The sequence below is a fragment of the Castor canadensis genome, chromosome 3, assembly GCF_047511655.1.
Source record: "Castor canadensis chromosome 3, mCasCan1.hap1v2, whole genome shotgun sequence".
NCBI classification, from domain to species: Eukaryota; Metazoa; Chordata; class Mammalia; order Rodentia; family Castoridae; genus Castor; species Castor canadensis.
Window position 1 is genome coordinate 44,663,374 of NC_133388.1, and position 18,205 is coordinate 44,681,578.

Sequence of the window (18,205 nt, forward strand, 5' to 3'; positions counted from 1 at the left end):
AGGTATAAACAAATTCTTCCTAAAATTCTTATGGACTCTCGAAGGACTCCAAGTACACAAAACAATCCTGAAAAAGAAGAACAAAGCTGGAGGACCTACACTTCCTGATTTCAAAATTACTACAGAATACTATGTAATTGCATGGAGACAGACGTAGAGAACAACAAAGCAGAATACAGAATCTAAGAATAACCCCTAGCACATATGGCCAAATGATTTTTGTCAACAGGTGCCAAGCTAATTCAATGAGGACAAAACTGTCTTTTCAATAAATGGTGCTGGGAAAATGGGACATCCACATTAAAAAGAAAGAAGATGGACCCTTTATCTAACATGATGGATAGACACAGATATAGATATATTTATATTATAGATATATTTATATATAAATATATAGTTTATAGGTATAAACCTTAAATATGTTTATTTATAAACTATATATATAAACTTTATGTTATACTTTTATAACTTTATATAAATATATATAAACTATATGTAAACTCTAAACAGATCCACGAGGGCTGGAGGTGTTGCTTCAGTGGCATAGTGCTTGCAACAAAAAAAAACCCGAACAAACCTACAACCTAAATTTAATACATAAAACTCTTAGAGAAAAACATAATACAAATGTTTAATGATTGTGGATCTGGTAACATGGCACTAATGGCATAAGTGACAAAAAAATAGAAAAATTCAACGTCAATGAAAATTTTTAACTTTGTACATCAAAACACACTCTTGACAGAGCAAAAGGGTAGCCCATGAATGGGAGAGAATGTTTGAAAATCATATTCCAGACAATAGATTAGTCCATTTGGGCTGCTATAACAAAATTCCATAAGCCAGATAACTGATAAAAAGTAGTCATTAATTTCTCACAGTTCTTGAGAATGGGAAATCCAAGGCCAAGGCACTGGCAGACCTTGTGTCTAATGTGAGAGTTCACGCTCTCCCTATGTCCTCATGTGGTAGAAAAGGGCAAACAAGCTCTTCTGGGTCTCTTTAAAATGACATTAAACCCAATCATAAGGGTTCTACTCTTATGATCTATCATCTCCTAAAGGTCCCACCTCTTAATATTATCACTTTGAGGATTAGGCTTCAACATTTGAATTTTCAAGGAATACACTCAGACCACATAAGAGATTAATGTCCAAAATATACAAAGAACTCTTAAAGGTCAAAAAAAAAAAAAACAACTCAATAATGGGTAAAGGATTTGAATGAACATTTCTCTAAAGAAGATAAATAAATATGCTTTCTTTCTTCACATCTACAAGGCCCTTCAATCCCTGGTAATGGAAAAAAAATCTCTATATAGAGCTAGATAGACAGATGACAGATGATGAACACATGAAAAGATATTCACCATCACTAATCATTTGGGAAATGTCAATCAAAACTATAATGAGGAGAGGGTGGGGGCAGGGGACAGGGGGAGAAATGACCCAAACAATGTATGCACATGTGAATAAATGAATAAAAAAAAAGACAAAACTATAATGAGATATTCCCAAGCACATTGAATGGTTATCATTTAAAAAGACAGAAAATAAGTGTTGGTGACCATACGGAGAAATTGAAACCTTTGCATGCTATTCATAAAATGGTTCAGATTCTGGAGAATAGTGAAGGTTCCTTAAAAAAAACAAAACACAGAATACAAAGTGATCCTACCTCTGGATATATATCAAAAAAAAAACTGAAAGTAGGATCCCAAAGAGATATGTGGATGCCCATGTTCATGGCAGCATTATTCACAAGAGATAGAAGTAATCTAAATATCCGTAAGAATGAATGCAAGTGATACATACATACAACATATTATTCAGCCCTAAAAAGCCTCACATATAATTCAATATGGTTGACCTTAGAGAGCATTATACTACTTGAAACAAGCCATTCACAAAAGACAAATGCTGTATTATTCCATTTACATGAGGAACTTAGAGTAAAATTACAGAGACAAAAAGTAGAACAGTTGTTGCCAAGCACTGGCAAGAAAAAGGAATGTAGGGAAATGTTTAATGGGTTTACAGCTTCAGTTTTGCAAGATGAAAATTTCTGGAGATTGATGGTGGTGATGGCTACACAACAGTATGAATCTACTTAATATCACTGAATTGCATACTTAAAATTGTTAAAATAGTTTATTTTGTGTATATTTTACCACAATAAAAAGGTTAAAAAAGATTTTTTAAAAGGTGAAATCAGAGCTGCAAAATGATAAAAGAAATGAAGATGAAATATTTGAAAAGATAATGGTTGAGGTATATATAAAATTGAAACAACAAAATGTAGATCCGAGAAGCCCAAAGAAACTGTGAACACACCTATGTTACACCAGGTACCCACAGAAACAAATTCAAACTTTTGCCTCATTTTTTAATCTAATCTTGCAATCTCTATTATTTGAATTATTTAGCCCTATGCTGTCCAATATGATTGTCAGTAGCAACATCTGGCCATTTAAATTTAATAAAATTTGAAATTCAGTTCTCCAATTATACTAAGCACATTTAAAATACTCAGTGGAAACATGTGACTGGTGGACAGTGCAGATATGAAACATTTATATCGTTATAGAAATTTCTGGTGACCATGCTAGATTACAGCATTTATATTTAACTCTTCATATGGTTAAGATTAAATCTATAATCAGAGTATTTGTTTTCTAATTGTCTCAGTTTTTCTTTGTCTTTGTTTTCCTATCTTCCTTTTCATGAATTAAGCATCTTTCTGGTCCTATCATTTTCTCATGGCTTATTGACCATGTCTTCTTGTTTTACTTTTTTGGGCAGTTGCTCTGGGGTTTGTACTAAATATCTTTAACTCATCACAGTCTACTTCCAGATAATATCATACTTCACTGACAATGTAAAAACATTATAATAACATATTTCCTTGTCTTTCTTCCTGTCTTTTGCACTGCTGCCATACAGTTCTGTTATAAAACAATGCAGTTATGATGCATGATTCCAAGATCTCTCTCAAATGTAATTGCTATGACAAAATTATTAGAAAATACAAAAACACTGTAACAGAGGAATGACTACTTTAAATAAATTATCTTTACTGACATTAAAAATAAGTGTTTTAAGCTGGGCACTGGTGGCTTACACCTATAATCCTACCTACTCAGGAAGCAGAAATCAGAAGGATTGCAGCTCGCAGCCAGCCCATCCAAACAGTTCATGGGACCCTATCTCAAAAAAACCCATCACAAAAAAAGAGGGGTGCTGAAGTGGCTCAAGATATAGGCCCTGAGTTCAAACTCCAGCACCACAAAAAAAAAAAGTGTTTTAAGAAATGTTTATTGTAGAGAGAGAATAATCTAGTAAGAAATTTTAAAAATCAATGTCTATACCATGTAATTTTTTTTACATCATAAAATACAATATTCTTTACCTCCTCAACCTTTAATTTTAGCATATAGGGCAATTATTTGATAAATTTGTTACTTTATGGGAGATTTTAGGTTTTGTTTCACATCCTATTGGGTTCATGGCTGGAGGCTGTAAGACTTATGTTGACAGTATTGAACTAAAAATCTAGCATTAAGAGCTCTCCAACAATGAATAATTAAATAATATCATTTTAATTATACATTAAACCTTTGAGCCTCAGTAATCAAATGTAGAATACCATGCATCATATTCAAGATTTTGCTTTTGCTTTTGAAATCTTGTTTCATCTTGTTTTTTGTTTGTTTCATCTTGTTTTTTGTTTGTTTCTACTGTTGTAGTCTTTAATTTTTTTTTAATTACTTGGCCTTATTGTATGCATTATTTTTTTTTCTCATTACATTCTTTACATTATTTTCTTTTGTTAAGAAACATGGTTTCTGGATCAGCCTCCTATTCAATAGTTTATGTTGACAAAACAGACCAAGAAATGATTTGCTCCATTCAGAAACATCTGCATCAATAATTTCCAACTACACAGATACCCACTTGCTCTTGTGAGACAGACTGTGACCATCTCCATCATTCACAAAAGCCACAATCCCAAGTTCATTTCTAAAATGGATACATACAATATGACTGCTGAGCCACTGAGCCAACACTACGTTATACCTTCTGACAAAATACATTTTGTGGTTCAAGTCTCGTAAATGTAGTTTCACTGTAGAGAGCAGGCAGTGAATAAATCTGCCCATTTTTTATGGCAAGAAGTCAAACTCATATTTTTGCTTGGCTTACTACTGACTAAGTCAAGCCCCAATTAAAAAAACAAAAATACATGGTAAGCTGAAAATCAACAGCCACTTCAATTGACTACCAAGGACAGTCTTAAAAGGGAACTCTTGCATTTCAGTCTCAATCTCAAGAAACGTAGAAAGTCTATTGAAAAATTAATGTACTAAATAAAACAACTTAGTATTAAGCATTGCTTATTTTATTTTAAAAAAGTTAAGATCTATAAATTAAAAACATAAGAACACTAAAATGTCAATTTAAAATAGCAGCAAAAACCCCTATACATCAGCTTCTCAATGTGAAGTTCTTTGGACACTTACCCAAGTCTTCCTAGCATCTCAAGCTCAGGAACTTGCGGTCCACATGTCTCTATCTGCAGTGGCTGATATTCATATAGTGCTTCTTCAAGCTTATGAATAGGTGCTAATGAAATATGTTGACTCTGTTAGAAAAATGAGGGGAATTTCTTTTAATATTACTTTTATATTGTTAGTTATTTGCAGTCATTTTAAAAGATGACCTAAACTCCTCATGTTAAAAATAACAGACATTAGGTCTGCAATCCTATGGGTTTGGTTCATTATATTACTGAACCCCACATTATATGATTAATATATAGCCATTGATTTAAAGAAGGGAATTCAAATCTATCATAAGTATGAATTTAGTCTTAATCAGTGCAAGTGCTTGATGTCAATAGAACTCATCAGAAATATAAGCTTAGTCCTTCCTCACATTTTTCTATTTTTATTTAAAATCTTTCACTGTTTTGGTAATCGATGTTTTTGTGAAAGCCCTAATTAGGGAAAGAAGCTAATAAAATTATTTTCTGCAAAGCTCTGCAGCATAACTGTCGATTTTCTTAAGCCTTTATAATAAAATCAAGCCTACCAAATATGTATAGATTTCATATGCACATATTATACAAAGTAAGAAAATGTTATGCTAAAAACTAAATTGAATCGAAACATCCAGGTATTTTTCTGAGAAGAAAGAGTTACTTGGTAACTATAATAAAAGGACCTAAGGACCATATGTGAACACAAGTATACAAAATAAAATGCCACTCAGCCATCTAGCTGAGGTTTACATATTTATCATACATCTGAACAAAGAATTCTAATTTATAAAAAAAAATCCCTATTTTTCAGCTGAGCACAGTGCTCAAACTTGTAATTCTAACTAATAGGGAGGCAGAGATTGAGAGAATCATGGTTCAAGATCAGCCCAGGCAAAAAGGTTCACAAGACCCCATCTCAACACCAATGGCTGGGCATGGTTGTATGCACCTGTCATCCTAGCTAAGCAGGGAGGCACAAATAGGAGGATCACAGTCCAGACTGGTCTAGAAATGAAGCACCTATCTCAAGAATAACCAACATAAAAAGGCTAGTGGAATGGCTCAAGTGGTAGAGCACCTGCCTAGCAAGCATGAAGCCCTAAGTTCAATACCACACCCCCTCACCCCAAAAAAGTCCTGTTTTTGTATACCGTACATGTTTTCTAATTTAAACCATAGTTCTATTATTTTTCTTGGCACAGTTCTCATAGATATCTTTACTTCACAAACTTTTATCAACTATCCTAGTAGTTATTTGATTATATTATTTTTTAGCTTACAGTTGTTGTTACTCCTTTAGTTTCCTTTGTGGTCCTAAATTATTAAGTTGGATGCAATTACAAACATTATCTCTTGATTTAAAAGTGATAAAACACAACTAGAGCAGCATGGAACAACCACTGAAGATGTTGCACCTGACTCATGGCTTTTCCCTTTAATAAATTCAATGTCATGTAGCATCAACTTACCTAGTTTATAGTTATATTCGTGGCACCTCCAAAAGAACATGACCCTAGCTAAAGAGGCAAAGCACATGGACAGACATTTCATCAAAGAAGACATATATATATATATAAACAAGACATATAGGGCCAATAAGCACATGAAAAACTCCTCAACCTCACTAACCATTACGAAAACGTAAGTCAAATCCATGAAATATCACTTCACATCTATAGCTATTTAAGATGGTGATTTATTTTTACAAAAATTGGAATATGTGCTGATGAGGACATAGAAAAATTGGAACCCTTTATGCATTGTTGCTGGAAATGTAAAATGGTATAGATGCTATGGAAAAAGGTACATGACCAGTCCCTCAAAAAAATCTAAAAATAAAAACAGAATTAACATGTGGTCCAACAATTCCACTTCTGGGTACAAACCCAAAAAAGTGAGAGCATAGTTTTAAAGAGACATCTGTACACCCATCCATGTTCATAGCAGCATTATTTACAACAGCCAAAAGGTGGAAGCAACTGGTGTACACTGAAGGATAAATGAATAAATAAAATGAGATGGATAGATTAGATAGATAGACAGACAGATAGATAGATGAATACATACATACAATGGAATAGCATTTGACCTCAAAGGGAAAGAAATTCTGGCATATGCCAAAATGGATAAACCTGAAGTCATTATGCTAAGAGAAATAAGCCAGCCACAAAAGGACAATTATGTGAGGTTCCTAAAGACACAGAGCCAGAAAGCAGATGATTGCTGCCAAAGACTGGGGAAAGGGGAACAGGGATGTAGTATTCCATGGTACAGCTGATAAGATGAAAAAGTTCTGGTGGTTGTAGATGTACACAATATGAATGTACTCAATGTCACAGAAATGAACATTTAAAAGTAATAAAAAATGTTCTAATTTTAGGATACATTTTATCATAATTTTTAAAAAATGGATTTTGGAATATCTTATTTCCTCATTTTCCTCATTGGAATACACAGGGAAAAGAGAATAAAATTGTACTATATGGAAACTTTACTAACAGTATTTTCACCCTTAATCTCCATGTGTATCAGAGGTACTAAATTATCAAGCTAAAGTTTATACTACCACACAGTAGCCCAATTTCTAAACAATGATTCTGAGTAGAGAGCATTGCATAGGTCAGGAACCCACCAGCTTAAATATTTTGAGTAATACTGTGACACTGGTGTTTCAAATTGTATTCTTCATAAGCTTCTAGACACTAAATTCTCTTGCCATATGATTCAAAAAGTCCAGTAATAGTGTCACATGTTTAAACTGGGCGGGCGGGGGGAGATAGTAAAGAGAGGCAAGAAGAGGAAAGGAAGAACAAAATCAAACAATTAAAGAAGCACACCTATAAAAACCCCATTTACATTCCACTTTCACTTTAGAAGTTAGAGTGCAAGATCCAAGAAGGACGACATCCAATATGTATTTTCAAGAAATGGACTATTTTCCAGGGAAAATAATACTGAATAAATATAAGCTTTTTTGATTCATTAGGGTGGAAACTATATATTAAAACCAATCATTCTCTAAATACTGGCAAAACCCAAGCTAATGAAGTTATATCATATAATTTAAATTTTTCTCTGAAGTCTGCAAAGACATTAAAAAAATCATCTAATAATAATAATTTAATATTATTTACTTTCTACCAGGCACTATTCAAAGGGCTTTTTAAATCCAATTATTTTGTTAATATTCACAATAATCTTATGAGATAAGTACTATTATCCCTACTCTACAGATAAAGAAACACAGATATGTGACTAGCAAAGTCACACCTAATGACAAGTTGAGGACTGAAGGCCAAATCTGTAAATTCTGTGTTTTTCTTATCTCTTAACTCTTATTTTATGAATATGGAAACTAATATCCCCAAAATAGAAATTTTCTTAAGGTCACATAGAGTCAGATCTCCTAATTCCTGTTCAATGTAGTTCTACCATTCTATGCTCCCTTTTAATATCCTACTTTTAGATAGCATAATCACATTTGTCCAAATTAAAAGTTTAGTGTCAAGAAGTAATTCTACATTATTTAAGACAAATTTTTATACAAATTCAAATAGCTCAGAAACTCACAACACTATAGGTTCAAAGAGCAGTATTAAAAAGTTATTGGCTGAGAGTGTAGCTAAATGGTAGAGCACTTGCCTAACATGTGCAATCCCCAACACTGCAAAAAATAATACTTACAGAGAGAAATAGAACTAGAAGTGTGCCTCAAGTGGTAAGGCATTTGCCTAGCACATGAATGATCTTGAGTTCAATTCCCAATACTGCCAAATAAATAAATGAAAAGTATACATATGATACACAAACTGGTCTTCTAATGTTCAATTCATCTTTTCAATAATAACAACAGTAAAAAAAGAAATCTGTTTGTTGTGAGATATAGATGCCAAATTTCTCAGATCTAAAACTAGGGAAGAACTTAGAGAATAATGACTTATACTCATTGACATTTAAAAAAAAGATTTTAAAAAAAAGTCACCAATAGACCAGATCATGTCTTAAGTCAGACAGATCATGTCTTAAATCATAAGAGGAAAATGTTAGGGGTTTTCTGTGACTGAAAGCAAAAAGGGAGTTTAAAAGGTCTTTTCTAGATACAAAAAGGGTTCTAATTATGATATTTCTACCAAAACAAAGTGTGATATTTTCCCAAAATTTCAAAAACAAAAAGGAGGAGTCAGACTAATGACATCAAAATGCATGATATACTAGTAATGCATTACATCTTAAATTTGGCTGGGTGTCCTAGGGTATAGTAGAGATTTACATGCTACGGAAAATCAAAAGAGAGGAAGAATTAGCAAATGTGGAAAAATAAAACAGTGCAACTTGTGCTAGACTTCAAAGGACACAATATAAGTACAGGGCAATGGAGAGGACAGCAAAATTACCACAGCCACATGTGTCTTAAGCAATAAGAAAACATAAACAGAGAATGGGTATGTGGAGAAATGGGCAGAAACAGAGTCAGTATAGAGAACTTAAGTTTATAGCCAGAAAAGATGGCAACTAATTTGAAACTCACATGGTAAGAAACCAAACTCTTGATAATGTTCATACATTACCCAAAAAATGATAAAAACAAATAAATAATGCTTATAATGACTAGAAAGTTTAGACAATAATGCATGTATACATTACTGGTAGGAAAGCAAACTAAGTATTTTTATCAAAAACAATTTAATAAACCTTTTAAATATTTGACATAATAATTCTACCTGCAAGAATTTATTTTTAAAAGTCAAAAATGTAATTAAATTTTTATTCATAAGTCTATTCAACAGTTTAATTTATCGTGTGAAAAACAAATGTTCAAGTAATACTGGAAAACTTAATAGACAGCAGTTAAATTATATTATAAAACAGTATGTAACTATATAAATTGTGTTCAGACAGAGATCAATAAATATTCAGTATAAAATCAGTATGACCTAAACTATTTTTAAAATCTGGATAAAACTGAAAGAAAACTGCTGATTACACTTATCTCTAGAAAAAAAATGTAATTAATTTGTATTTTTATCTTTATTGTACTATTCTCTAAACTGGCCAAGCAAGTATATTTTTATAACCATAAAAAAAGATAATGAAAATATGCTAGTGACCATACTGAAGAACAACATAGGGGAAAAATCATACTGCAAGACAACTGGTCTGTTCTCCTCAATAAGTCAATGTCAAAAGAAAGACATTATGGGGTGGGGTGGAAGCTCTTCCAGATTAAGAGAGAATCATGGTGTTTAATAAACATAATAACCATTGTTCAATGCTGATTTGGGAGAGAAAAATGAGACATGTGAGGGACAGCTAGGAAAATCTGAAAAGGGCTGGGTAACACAGTAAGTTAGAGAACTTTTATTAGTTTTGTTTGGTATAATTATGGCATTATGGTTATATATAAGGATTTCCTATACAAGGACAAGTCAGAGAGAGTTACAGGTGGAAAATTTTTTAAGTAAAAATTCATGAAAAGTGTAACTTACTTTAAAATGGTTCAGGAAATATATATATATATATATATATATATATATATATATATATATATATATATATATATATATATAGCTACAGGCTAGGAATATGAATTTCTGACTCCAAATGAGTACTACATACTTTTTGGTGTAATTAAAATATCCTAAAATTGGTTATGAAAATGATGCAAAATTGTGTAAATTTACTAAAAATCATTAAATTTTGCATTTTAAATGTAAATAAAACTTTAAATACAAATAAAACTATTTTTTAAAAAGAGTTTAAGATGGACATTCAAACCAATTCAACATTGCTGACTGTGAAAAATCCAAGTAGAAATGTTCAGTAAAGGCAGCTAGAAATATAAAATAAACCCAAAAGAAATTTTATTATTATCAGCATCAAAATGACAGCCAGTCATAGAACAAATAAGATTGGAGGAGGGGAGGATGTATAACAAATGGGATCCTAGTACTGAGTCTTGAAAAATACCCACATTAGGTAATTCAAGTATATTTTGTTGACTTTTGAAAATATAATCAAAAACCTTTCATTTTTATTATTGTTGTCATATAAATGATAAAAATATGAGCCATTAAAGGTAAAAATGTAATGAGAGAGCCACAGAAAATAATGTAACCTGGGAGGGGGTATCCACACTTAGGAGAGGTAGGTAGATTACATATATAATTAATGTTTTTACTCCCCTGGAATATACCAAAATAGAAACCCTGTTTTTCCTTTATGATGCAGCTGAGAAATCTAGATTACTCTTCAATCACATGCTAGTCAAAAACATAAACATATGCAAGACTTTCTAAGTTTCAGCTCATTTCCAGACAGAAAAATACACAAATATTTGAAAAACAGTACAAATGTTGACAAAGGTAGTTGTATATAGCTCTATTTTTAATAATCAGAAATTAGCAAGCTTAAAGATGACTATAAAAAAGTTTACAATTTACTAAAACTTATATATTAGATAATATATACATTACAAATATTGTCCTTATTCTTTTTCCCCAAATAAAAGAAGAAGACTATCTTTGTTATAACTCTTAACGAAACCTGTGTTAAAATACACATACATATTTAAAATTCAACAGGCAAGCCAAGAGCCAGTGGTTCACACCTGTGATCCTAGCTACGGGGAAGGCAGAGATCAGAAGGATCGAGGTTAGAAGCCAGCTCTGTCAAATAGTTCACAAGACCTTGTTTCAAAAATACCCAATGCAAAAACAGGGCTGGTAGAGTGGCTCAAGTGATAGAGTACCTGCCTGACAATTGTGAGACCCTGAGTTCAAACCCACAGTACCACTTTAAAAAAAATCAACAAGCAATTTAGAATAATAATAGTAAAGAAAATGTACAGTTATCTAATAAAATAATAATAATGAAAACAGTCAATTAGTATTGTTAGTATACAGGCTGTTTAAATAAGCAATAAAAATACTAAACATGAAAATATAGTTCTACACTGATCAGTACATGATCTTCTAGAAATAACAGAAAAAACATTTTCATTCATTCTAGCAACTTGGGCTGATAGGTTAAATGATTCTGATTTTATCTGAAAGTCATTTAAAATAAGTTAAAATTCAGAATCTTTTTCTGCCTTCCTTAATGACTCTTACTCCTCCAGCTATCCTCATCTTTAACATGTTTGCCAACAAGCCCCGTAAGCTTGTTAAATCTGTGTAATTGTCTATTTAGCATATTCTATCATCAGCTTTTAAGGCCCTATGCTCACTGCCATGCTTCAAAGCACCATGATTTGTACTAAAGAGCTGTTGAATTCATGAATGATATAAAACTACACACAAAAGCATTTGTGGTGAATCATACCTGTAATCCCAGCACTCCCCGGGTGGGGGTGGAGGCTGAGGCAGGAGGATCATGAGTTTAAGACCAGCCTGGGCTACACATTTAGACCCTGTCTCAAAACATCATTGGGTGATATGAGTAGTCACCTAATATGGCAGTATGCTGGGGAAGGGAGGAAATGATCAGATTTTTAAATTCTACACCTTTAAGAATGTCCTTACTAAGCCAAAAAAAAAAATGGAATTTTATTAACTAACATGTACCATGAAACATACACAAGAAATGAATCTTCGGGTTTTCTAGACTTTCATTTTTTACTATTTTTTGGGGGGGAGCACCACCGCCCCTTTACGAGCTGGCTGTTTTTGAGATAGGGCCTCACTTTACACTCTGGTCCATGATCCTCTTATTTGTGCTTCTGGTATAGCTGGGATGACAGGCATGCACCACGGCACGCAACCATTTGTTGAGATGGGATCTCATGAACTTTTTCCCTGGTTGGCCTCAAAATATAATCATTCAGTAGCTAGGATTACAGACTAGAGCCATTGTGTCCAGCCTAATTTTTTCTCTTTTAGTTTTTCACTTAAAGTCAGTGGATGCTTTTTTAAGTGCTCATTTTAACAAAATTTCAGATAATAAAACACTGTAGTTCCTCTGTGGTATTCATCACCCATTCATACAACAAAAATTGTGCTCTGGAGGGACTGAACTTGTCCAAAGTATACTAACACACATAGGAAAATGTTATGATGGAGACCCCCCTCATGTGATTAATGTATGCTAATTCAAAAATTAAATTAAATTTAAAAAAGAAAACGTGTCTCCAAAAGCAATTTAAAACTCAAACTTGTGGATTTAGCTCTCATCTTAAAAATTTTTTGTTTAAAGAAATCTGTGCTAAGCTTTCATTCTACACAGTTACCACTGAAAGGGAGACTTGCTTATATGATAATAGACTTCCCTCATTTTTTTTCTTTACAGGACAAAACTCATTTCAGGGTGATCATAGGAGAACTCACTATAAAACAAAATTTTCAATATTGAAATAAATATGTCAAATTTAGTATCAAAATTAAAAATAGCTATTTGGATGGCAAACCTTTTTTAATGTATTTTTAAGCTTGATAGTACATAGAGTAACTTATAGTATATAGGTATGCTTACGGTTGATTAAATCAACCCTCAATAAATGTATAATGAGTTGTTTTATATTCTGAGATCCTAATTAATGCATTCTTTTCCCCATTCTCTTGCAATTAAATCTCTTTGATCCGTGGCTTTTCTTATTTTTGGCCAACACAGAAAATTATGATTTTTTTTCAATCAGTACAAGTTTATACTGGAATGAACTGGGACGAGGTGAAGCTTCTTAATGACCATAGATATGTGAAAAGGCAGCTCCTTTTTGCTAATGAAAAAATTCTGAAATTACCACTAAGCATATGGTAATTTAATTTTACTTAACTACAAAGTTTACTTAAAAGTCCAGACTGCTTGTCTTCATATACAGTTTGCATATTCACAAATCGTGCCCATGTTTCTCTAACCTTCTTGAGAAAGTGTCTCAATAAACCAATTAGTTGTAATCATTCTGCATTCATTTGTACCAAATGCAGCATTAGTTTAACCTGTTACTAGACATTAACATTATTTACTATTTAATATTGCTGCTGTACTTTTTATTTATGCCTTAAATTTGATTGCTGTATTTTAAGGAAAACGTTTGTAGAGATTATACTTTTTTGTGTTCATTATGTTGAAAAAATATTCTTATTCAAAAGATTCTATAGAAAAAATAAAACAAAACAAATATTGTGCACCTACTACATGCCAGGAACTGAAAAGTTAGTACATCAGTGAAGAAAAACACCCAGCTAAGCCTCTGCCCTCAGGGCGCTGATGCTTTAGTAAATCATGTTTCAATCAGATTGGGCCTACTACTTTTTTTCTTTTGGTCATTTAAATGAAAAGAAGAACCAATGATGGTGGTAGTAATTTTCATAAACCAGCTCCTCTCACAATGTTACATTTATTAAATTATGTAGAATGTGCTACATTGCTAAGTAGAATCAGAAAACAGAATATGTGGATTTTTTAAATTGTGTGTATATACACACATAACGTTTTAATGGTTTAGAGAACTTGAAGAATATATCTGGTACTGTCTACAAGCTGCTCACTCTGAGTCACGTTTCTTTGGTAGTTCAGTTGTTTTCAATTTATTTTAGGAACAAGCAGAGCAATTTTGTACTATGCTGTTCCGGTCACTCTAGGGTGATGTCAGCCTGTCATCACTGAAACAGCTGCACAGTAATCACTTCCTGGTAGCATCATTTCATGCTAAGTACAAGTCATTCCCCTCACAAAAATGACTTCCTCTAATTTTTTTCTCTTTTTTTACAGTAACAGTAAAAGGACAAATGAAGGGCAAAACCCTGCATGTTAACAGGTAACTATGTACTTACCCTGGCACTTCCTCTAGACTGGAATGTACTGAGATAAAACATTTAATTTCTCTCAGCTTTATTTCCATCATTTACAATGTGGGGGGGATACTGGAAAATCATGTCTAACCTGCTATAACTTCATGACCACTAAGTAGAAATAAGCCTCACAATGTATCACAAAAATAAAATTTTCCCTAAACGTAATATAAAATAGCCAGATTCTATTTATATCTTAGAGACAGCCAAAGGAAAAACGAAGCACTAAGTTCTGGGTTCCCAGGTCTCTACTAGAATCATCAGACAATATGCATATTTTAGAACGGGTAGAATACAACTTTAAACGATTATTATGCTTGACTCTTTTAAGCTACAATCAGCTTTTATGAGCAATCTTTCTTTATCTTTTAAAATATGGTGGTTACCAACTTCCCAAAATGTTTCCAACTCAAAAAATTTTTCCAAAATATGAAAGAAGTTTCAACCTGTATGCACCAGGAATAATGCCTTATTTTTCTAGGTCATTAGCAATGTTCAGTTCTGTATGCTTCAGAACATCAAATTATTTCTATAACTTGTCTAGCTAGGGCTTAAGCTTCATGCTCGTCATTAGAGTTCAAATGGTCCTAAAGAGCTACATCCTCACTCGGCCAAGCCAAGTCCTCAACAACGTTTCTATTTTTGCAAATTAACTCAGAAACTGAGCTACAGTGGATTACTTTAAAAAACATTTTTAGCCAAATGTACCTGAAATTTCTTCCCTAAACACACATCATTGAGTGTTCAAATGCTACACAGAAAAATATTCTTTAATAATATTCTATTTTTAGAACATTTATCATTATATAAATTTCTTAGGAAAGAGCTTTAAAAATAAAAAGTAACCTATTTAGAAATGAAAGGGTTGGACCTGGTATGTGGAACACACCTGTAATCCCAGCAATCAGAAGGCTAGATCAGGAAGATCATGAGTCCAAGGCCAGTCTGGCATATAGCAAGTTCAGGGCTACACAGCGAGTCCCTGTCAAGACTGGGGTGGGGGGGTGGGTAGTAGGGGGAAGACACCAAGGAATTTGTTTATTTTGCTTTGGGTTTTGTGTTTCTTGGGCACTAATAAGTGGTGGGTAATGAAAAGCAGTACTTTCACATTCTTTCTCTGATGCTTGTCTTACTACCGAATCACCATTTGTTGCCAAGAGGACATAGTGTCCAGCAAATCATATCTGCTTCTATAAAAAGATCAGAAAGCAAAAACATCAAGAAGACTATCTGGTGAGACAAAAGTCTGTTCCCTTGGAGTCTTCATTGACTGTAAGAAAAACACTGTTTGCCTCAAATTTTTAAAGCAACTTTTTGAGCCTTTAGCATTTTAGCTCATTTTCTTTTAGTTATTATAAAAATGATTTCCAAGAAAGAATTCTCATCTTGGCATTGTAAGTGAATTAGTAGTTAACCAATGTAACTACTAATTCTGAATTTCTGAATGTAAAACATAAAAATTGCTTTATACAAAGTTCTCTACAATACTGTTATATAAACAAAACAAAAATATCACGAGATCAGTATCTTCTAGGCAAAAACATTTTCCAGTGAAAAGATAGTAGAATGTTTCTTTATTGTATTCCAGAGAGTAAACAACTTAAGAGAGAATTATCTTATTAAGATCTCTTTATCTCAATTAGAATACTCTATGCCTTGCACAGTGCTTGGTATATATTAGGAATGTTTATTTGAAGAACGAACAAATGTTTTATATTGACCCCTTAATCCTTACCCTACCCACCCAAAACACTACATAACAAATCTCCTGGCTCTTTTTAAGGACATTTTTAACTAGAGAATGAGAAGTCATTGTGACATTATCGCTGTAGAAAAGTGAAGGGCTAAGCTATGCCGTACCTGACTTTACCTTTCTTTTGTCCTTAAAAGGAAACAACACATTTTATGAATATCTCAACAATCCCAACTGGGATCACCACCACCACCACTACAACCCCAGTTACACAACTACCATGCACTTAGGTCATGACTCTGAAATACAGGGAAATTATTCAGGACAGACTCCATTTCACTTGCAATCTCATATAAATTGTGTACTATTACTCGTGTAGACATGGAATGTGACTATTAACAGTATGGTTCCATGTAAAGGACACAGAAATATTTGTTGAAGGCCTACTACATATACATTTCAGATAGATATGCATTACCTATTTTACAAGAAAAGAAATAAACTCTCCAAGGCTAAGTAACCTACTGAGGATTTAAGTCCTATGCTGCCAGAGTTCACCAAGTACCTGTTACAGAACTAGTTTTAAAATTCACTACTAAACATTCAGTAGATGTTAGGCACTGCAAAGGTATAAAAGAAAGCATACAAACAAAACTGACCATACTTTTGAACATTTTCAATATATTTGAACTTAATCACAAATTAAAAGTACTTATTTTTAAAATATTAGCATGTAAGTTCTTTTTAAATGAAAGTTATCTCAGTTTATTAAGATGTATTAATTTGTGGGAAATATTTACATTCAACTTTCCAAAACACACTTGGCTTAATGCAAATTTCTTGTTTTTATATGTACTTCATCCTTTATAGACACTTTCTTAGTTCAGTCTTCTTTTCATAGCAAGCAAAAACAATTTCTTCTTCAATACACGAATTGATGACTTGTCCATGAATAACTGTAAATTGTATATACTTTAAAATATGAGCCAGAAAAAACTATTTCAACTAAAAAGAATAATTTCTAGCAATGTAGAAGTATACTACTTTGTAGAAGATGACTGAGCTAATAAGCCCTTTAACTCACATTTTGCTGAACTTTAACAGATCATACTTCAAAGCTGACAGATATGCTTCATGCTCATGACATGAATTACAAAAGCAATGCACAAGAAATCACAATCTTTTGTAAATTTTTTTTTTCTAGGAACACATGAATATGATCACTGAGTAGTCCCACAATACAAGAGTACAGAGACTATTACATAATTTGTTTTGGTCTTTTTGAATTTAAGGGAAAACTTTAGTCTTCATAAATAAGTAATATTAAAGAAATGTATATTGAGTAAAATAGTACCCTCAAGGGCAAAAACGGCAATTAATATGGGAGAGTTTCTGAAGCCATTTTGAAAATGAGAGACTTGATGTAAGAAATTAACATTCTACCAGTTGCTGAGACAGGTGCTATTGCGAGTCAGCTGCACTTGCTGAAACACATTCTAAAGATAACTAATTAATCTCTATACTGAAACCAATGGCTGCCTGTCATATTGCTATGATCAGCATTGAAAATTAAATAAAAAACAGTCACCAAAACAAGAAAAAAAAAGTCATCAAACACAACGGCAGATTAAACAAAACTTTGGGCAACCTCTGCACCTACTTGATTACTTAGTTCTATCACTTTCTGGAGTTTGTTGTTGTTGATTGGTTTTTATTTATATATTTATTTATTTTTGGCTTTTTTGTGGTACTGGGGTTAGAACTCAGGGCTTCATGCATGCTAGGCAGGCATTCTACCACTTGAGCCACTCCACCAGCCCTCTGGTATTCTTTTTTTTTTTTATTATTCATATGTGCATACAATGTTTGGGTCATTTCTCCCCCCTTCCCCCACCGCCTCCCTCCCCCCCCTCCCCCCATCCCCTCAATACCCAGCAGAAACTATTTTGCCCTTATCTCTAATTTTGTTGAAGAGAGAGTATAAGCAATAATAGGAAGGAACAAGGGTTTTTGCTAGTTGAGATAAGAATACCAACACAGGGAGTTGACTCGCATTGATTTCCTGTGCGAAAGTGTTACCTTCTAGGTTAATTCTTCTTGATCTAACCTTTTCTCTAATTCCTGGTCCCCTTCTCCTATTGGCCTCAGTTGCTTTAAAGTATCTGCTTTAGTTTCTCTGCATTGAGGG

General features: G+C 32.9%; 1 protein-coding gene across 7 annotated transcripts in view; it reads right to left on the reverse strand.

Moving 5' to 3' along the window:
* Mnat1 (MNAT1 component of CDK activating kinase) overlaps nt 1–18,205 on the reverse strand; it is a 208,452-nt gene that overhangs the window by 79,848 nt on the left and 110,399 nt on the right. For 6 of the 7 annotated variants that reach the window (XM_074067849.1, XM_074067851.1, XM_074067850.1 and 3 more), the window contains exon 7: nt 4,520–4,641. The exons of the other annotated variant lie outside the window; for it this stretch is intronic. In XM_074067849.1, the coding sequence (XP_073923950.1) occupies nt 4,520–4,641 (122 nt within the window). The remainder of the gene's footprint in view (nt 1–4,519; nt 4,642–18,205) is intronic. 7 annotated transcript variants of the gene reach the window in all.